The sequence below is a fragment of the Tupaia chinensis genome, unplaced genomic scaffold (assembly GCF_000334495.1).
Source record: "Tupaia chinensis unplaced genomic scaffold, TupChi_1.0 Scaffold143624_1, whole genome shotgun sequence".
In the NCBI taxonomy this organism is placed as follows: domain Eukaryota; kingdom Metazoa; phylum Chordata; class Mammalia; order Scandentia; family Tupaiidae; genus Tupaia; species Tupaia belangeri.
In genome coordinates, this window is record NW_006203472.1 from 1,022,004 (window position 1) to 1,028,063 (window position 6,060).

At 55.5% G+C, this 6,060-nt stretch overlaps 1 protein-coding gene across 1 annotated transcript in view; it reads left to right on the plus strand.

The window, feature by feature from the left end:
* ANO9 (anoctamin 9) overlaps window positions 1-6,060 on the plus strand; it is a 21,469-nt gene that overhangs the window by 5,703 nt on the left and 9,706 nt on the right. The window contains exons 2-7 of the mRNA XM_027766686.1: window positions 3,660-3,722; window positions 3,818-3,943; window positions 4,106-4,254; window positions 5,467-5,513; window positions 5,627-5,685; window positions 5,765-5,838. Of these exons, the coding sequence (XP_027622487.1) occupies window positions 3,660-3,722; window positions 3,818-3,943; window positions 4,106-4,254; window positions 5,467-5,513; window positions 5,627-5,685; window positions 5,765-5,838 (518 nt within the window). The remainder of the gene's footprint in view (window positions 1-3,659; window positions 3,723-3,817; window positions 3,944-4,105; window positions 4,255-5,466; window positions 5,514-5,626; window positions 5,686-5,764; window positions 5,839-6,060) is intronic.

Sequence of the window (6,060 nt, forward strand, 5' to 3'; positions counted from 1 at the left end):
ACTACATGGGAGTCCAATGACATAGCCATTACGCTAACTGCTGGTCCCTGGAGCTTATGTTTTTAAAAACTGTTATTTAATTAGTTTTAGATTTATAGACATGATATGAAGGTGGTTTGGGGCTTCCTGCACACTCTTTTATTTTTTTTAACTGTTTCATGAAGTTGTCTTTATTACTATTATTTTATACATTCACTCGGTTTGCATCATTTACTTGTAGAGAGGATTTACCCAACATGAAATCCACCTCAGACCAGTTCAGTTGAGAATACTCTGCATGTTGGGGCTGGCTGGTGGCGTGGTGGTTAAGGGCGCTGGACTCCCACATGGCCAACGGTGGAATTCCTGGATCTTATGGCTCTCTCTCTCTCTGTCCCTCTCCAGTCAAATTAAAGTAAATCAATAAAGTTAAATAAAATAGTTCTTTAAAAGAAGAGAAAAGAATACTATACACACTATCATCCACAGATAATAAACCATATCTGCGTCCCACGAATGTCTTGCTTCTCTATTTTTCTCCCTGATTTCTTTCCTACGCTCTTACTCTCTCCCCCCCTCCTTCCACCATCTCCAGTTTTCATCTCCTTCCACAGTCTCCAGTGTCCATCACAATTTTCACTGCTTTTATGTCCTCCAGTCTCTCGGTCTCTGCCATGGAGTGCGGACAGTCATGTAGGTTAGGTGGGGACATGCAATGTCTCTCTTTCACAGCCTGACTTGCTTCACTCAGCAACAAATCTTCGTCCACTTACTATCAAATGCCAGGGCCTTGTTTCTTATGGCTGAGTAGTATTCCATAGAGTACATGGGCCACACTTTCTCAATCCATTCATCTGTTCGTGGACATCTGAGTTGGTTCCATGTCTTAGCAATCGTGAGTAATGCCACAATAAACATAGACATGTGGGGCCAGCAGGTGGCAGGATGGTTAAAGGCACTGGATTCCCACATGGCCAACAGCTGTTCGAGTCCCAGACCTGGCAGCTTGCTTTCTCTCTTTCCTTTTCTCTCTCTCTCTCTCTGTCTCTGTCTGGTCAAATTAAATAATAATAACAACAAGTGGAGAAATAAACAATTCTTTTACAAAAAACATAGATGTGCGAGCACTTTTCTGCATATTCTTTATCTGTGTCCTCAATGATGACGTCTCAGTTAACTGGGTCCTTATCAAGATGCTGACTTTGCCCAGCCCTTCCAACCACAAACTGCATCTAACATCACTATTTTTTAAATAGTTATTTTTTATTTATTACTATTATTTAATTTTTACCTGAGAGAGAGAGACACACACACAGAGGGAGAGAGAGGGAAAGTGAGAAAGCAAGCCACCAGATCCAGGACTTGAACCACAGTTGGCCATGTGGGAGTCTAGCGCCTCAACCACCACGCCACCTGCCAGTCCCCTGATGTCACCATCTTTACCACTGCCATCCTCTTCCTGTTCTCAGGTCCATCCAGGAACCCACATGGCATTTAGGGGTCCCACCCCCTCAGCCCTCACCCACTGGTGGCAGGCCTTGTGCCTCTCCTTGTCCTTGGTGATAGGACTCCCGAGGGCCTGGGGTGGCTTCTGTAAGAGGGCCCTCTGTCTGGGCTGTCTGATGTCCCTCACGGTGAGACGAGGCAAGACGGTAGCGAGGAAGACCACGTCCTGTCTCATCGCATGCTATGGGGGTCCCTGACGTCCTGAGGGCGTCCTCGCCTGGGTCGGGGGCATCTTCCAGGCGTCTCCTCCGTGAAGGGACTCCTCTCTCCACTAGGTGCTCCGTCCAGCCCATACTCCAGCAGGGAGAATTAAGCCGCATCTCCCAGAGAGAGGACAGGGCCGTGATTCCTGACGCCGCCACATGGACGAGCTGGGGGGAATTGGGGGCTCTGCCAGCACTCGCTCCTCCTTGGGGCTCTGCCCACTGACTCGCACCCCTCTGACCGTCAGGGGTGTCCCTGCAGCCGTGAGTCCCATGGCTCTCATTGGGAACTGGGCCCTGTGTCTGGAGTCCCAGAGCCCTGCGTGTGGCAGTGGCTGGGGGTATACCTGTCACATGGCTTCTGCCTTGTGAGGACAGCATGGTGTCATCACCCGTCTGCCTACTGATGGGGATTTGGATTATCTCCACGATTTTGATATGATATGGTGTTACTGTGGGCTCCCTTGTCTAATCTCCAAGGGTGGACGGGCTAAGCGAAAAGGTCTCGGAGTGTTGCTTTTTTTTTTTTAATTTGCTGGATGGAGAGAGAGAATGAGAATGTACCGCCCGGGGGGAATGACCACACCACAGTTCCCTCTCCCCCATTCTCTTCTCAGGATTTTGGGCACACACACATGCCTGGCATATTGTTCAAGCTAGCAGGTCCAAGACTCAAAGTGTGCAGTCGGCCATGTGGGACCCAGCCTCCAACCTGCCTGTCACTGGCTGGCCCCAGGAGTGTTCAGTTTGTCTTCTTTTTTGACAGTTTTTTTGTCGTAGGGTGCATGCACTTGCCAGAGAGACAGAGACAGAGACAGAGACAGTGAGAAATCACCTCCTGGGGGGCATGCTCCAATCCCTTCTCCATTCTCCTCTCAGGATCTTGGGCACACATCCACACATGCCTGGCATGATTTTCTTTAATTTTTAAACTTATTTATTTATTTTTATTTATTCATTCAGTCAGTTTCATTTGACCAGAGAAAGACGGATACACAGAGAGAAGGAGAGTGAGAAAGCAAGCCACCAGGTCTGAGACTCCAGCTGTGGTCGGCCATGTGGGAGTGTCCAGCGCCTTAACCACCATGTCACCTGCTGACCCCCTGGCATGATTTTCAAGCTACCAGGTGCAGAACTCAAACCATGGCCGACCATGTGGGAATCCAGTGACATAACTGCTATGAGATCTGCTGGTCCCTAAGAATATTCAGGGTTTTAATTTGTTGTTGTTTTTAGAGAGACTTTTGCTATGGGATACATGTGCTCACTGGAGAGACAGAGACGAGACAGAGACAGAGAGACAGAAAGCGAGAAGTCACCCGCCCCCCCCATGGGAGGATGGCCATGCTATACCTTCTCCTCCATTCTCCTCTCAGGATTTTAGGCACGCACACACATGTGCCTGGCATGAGTTTTAAGCTGCCTAGTTCGGGACTTGAACCACAGGTGACTACATGGGAGTTCAGCAACATTACCATTATGCCATCTGCTGGTCCCAGAATATTCAGTTCTGAGCAGAGTGCAGCATGCTCTGCAAGGCCATGCACTAATGCACATAATCGCTTTCCCCAGGCTGTCGTGCCGGAAGGCCTCTGCAGCATTTGTGGTTGGTGCCCCCGGCTGTCTGACTTGCATCTTCCCGCCCATTTCTGAGACTTCCATCTCTTCGCCTAGCAGTTGCTTGCTGGTGCTCCTCTTCTGTGAGATCCCTGCTTGCACCTTCTCACGTTTCAAAAACCCGCCGCCACCCCGTGTGCTCTCCGGCCCTTGCTGGCTTGTGCCGCAGTGCTGTCCCTCTGGCCAGCATCTTCTCTTGCTCCCACCTATTTGCATTCTAGGTTTCCAGCTCTCCTGACCCCTGCTTGTTAAGCCTTCAGTGCCCTGGCACCTGGCCCAGATGGCGGTCTGCTGCAGGGCCTGGCCAGCGAGAGCCCGACGTCTCCATCTCTCGATCTGCCTTCCCCTCCGCAGGGTGAAGACAGCCCCCACGGCCTGGGAGACAGCTTCCCACTAATGGAGATCGGCGCTTGCGAGGTGAGGCTCCGCTCAGACCCCAGTTGGGCTTGGCCCCCCGCCCCCTCCTGCTCCCCAGGCCTTGTGCTGGCCCTCCCCACACTTTCTTCCTCCAGACTGAGGCCTCTGAGCAGTGGGACTATGTCCTCGTGGCCGATCGGCACACCCTGCAAGACCATAGGCGGGAGCAGAGGCAGCAGCGTTTCCTGGGAGAGCTCAAGAGGAAGGGCTTCCACCTCAAGGTGGGCTGTGACTGTGGGGGCAGGGGGCACAGGGGTTGGTGGGCCTGGGGAGGGGCCGTGGCCTTGTGTCCAAGGCGTAGGGGACAGGCTGTGGGTGTGGACGGGGGATGGGGGGGTCATTCCACAGTAGGACAGAGGGTCCCACGTGGCCCCTGCCTGCAGGTGCTAGAGGACCAGAAACAGGTGTTCTTCGGGCTGCGCGCCGACGGCAGGATCTTTGACCTGTACCGCACCCTCCTGCTGGAGCCCGAGGTTGCTGCCCCCAGTGCTGCGCCTCTGACTGGCCCGCCCCAAGTCCCGGCCAACACAAGGTGAGTGGCCATGCCCAGAGCCGGGGCCAGGAGGACCCTTGCCCGCCTGTGTGCCTGGTCCATGCACAGCCCGAGGCAGGCCAGGCCAGCACGTGGGCACCGTGCCTGTCTCCATGCCTGTGAGAAGGGATGACGACAGCTCTTGCCTCTCAGAGTGTTTTGAAGATGATGTCTGACTGCTCCAGGACGCAGAGTCGAGCCAGCCTAAGAGGGTGGGCGGGACTTGGGGAGGCTCAGAAGCCACGCCCTACCTGGCCCTCCTGGACCCTGAGGCCATCGTCTCTCACAGGCCCCCCTTCTCAGGATTGAGTGCTTCTTCCTGGACTTCTGTCCCCAGTCTCCCAGACACCTGGACCAAAGACCCAGCAGGGAGTGCCTCCCCTCTCCCTAAGCACCTGCCACGCCCCCACCCACAAGGCCACCTACTCACTCTCATCCCTGTCTGTCCCTGCCCCACCCTCCCAGCCCTTCCTAGCTGGGGTGCGGTCAGAGGAGCCCAGCAAAGGGTATCCCTGGCAGTTAGTTACTGGAGGAGAGGGACATCCTGTGAGCACAGAACCAACCAGTGTCGGGTAGAGCAAGAGGGAGTCAGATGAGCCTCACGCGGGAGCTGGTAGGAGCAGGTCTGGGGGACTGTGTCCATGGGTGCCAGGGTGCTCGGGGCCATGCCTCATGGGCATTTGGAGGAGGAGATTCTGGAGTATGGCTCTGCAGTCCTGCACTGGCTCTGCTGCTTCTGGGCTGTGTGGCCTGGGGCTAGCTATTCCACCTCTTGGAGTCTCAGTCTGTCTCTGCTGGCAAAGAGCTCAGGGCTATAGAGGGGTTGTGTAGGCCCAGGGTGTGCCTGGGCACATGGAGCTCACAGGTGGGAGGTGTGAGTGGAGACGGGTCTGGGCGCTTGGCAGGTGTGAGTGGGAAGGGGGTCTAGACATCAGCAGGGGTGTGTGGGGCTGAATGCCGGGTGCTGGGAGGAGAGGAACCAGTTGGCAGAGCCCTGTCCTGGCGGCTGTGGGTCAGGCCAGACCCGGGGCAGTAAGGGGGGTGGGGGTGGCTCCCAGATGAGGCTCTGATTGGTGCCAGGGTCTCTGCCCTGGAAGGGGAAGGAACGGGAAGGGGCCTGGGCCTGGCCAGACCTGAAGGCGGCTCAGGACTGGGAGGGCTGGGTCCACCAAGGTCATGCAAGGCCACCCTGACCCAGCTCTGGGGTTTCAGAATCCGAATCGTGAACTTCATCCTAAACTGCAAGCCGGCAGCTGGTGGTAAGGAGGACAGGACAGGCAGGTGGCTGGGAGGGCACCGACATGGGTGTACTGGGCAGGGCCCTTCCTTGGCCTTCATGCCTCTCTGACTTGTGACTCCTTGTTACCCCCAGAGTCATTCGAGGATTTGGTGAAGGATGGGGTCTTTAAGACCAAGTTCCCATTGCACAAGGTGAGGGCTGGGCCTGCAGGGGAGGAGGGTCTGGGGCGGGACCCCAAGGCTGAGGAGCTCAGCCTGTCACTGTGACCAGGGGGAGGAAGACCTGAAGAAGACGTGGGCCCAGTGGAGAAACGTGGTCCGCAACCAGCCGATTAATGAGATCAGGTAACGCGGCCGCAAACAGCGCCTGTGCCAGACCGCACACGGGCATGCCTTCACACACCTGTGCCAGGAGACACGCCGCACCCACACGTACCCGTGCCCCTCACACACCGGGGCCAGGGGTGCGTCCCCTAGGACACACTTGTGGCCTGTACCACTCACAGCCACGCCTCTGCCCCCACTGATGCTGTCACCGCAGACACGCGGGGCCCCGCCGCCCCCTGA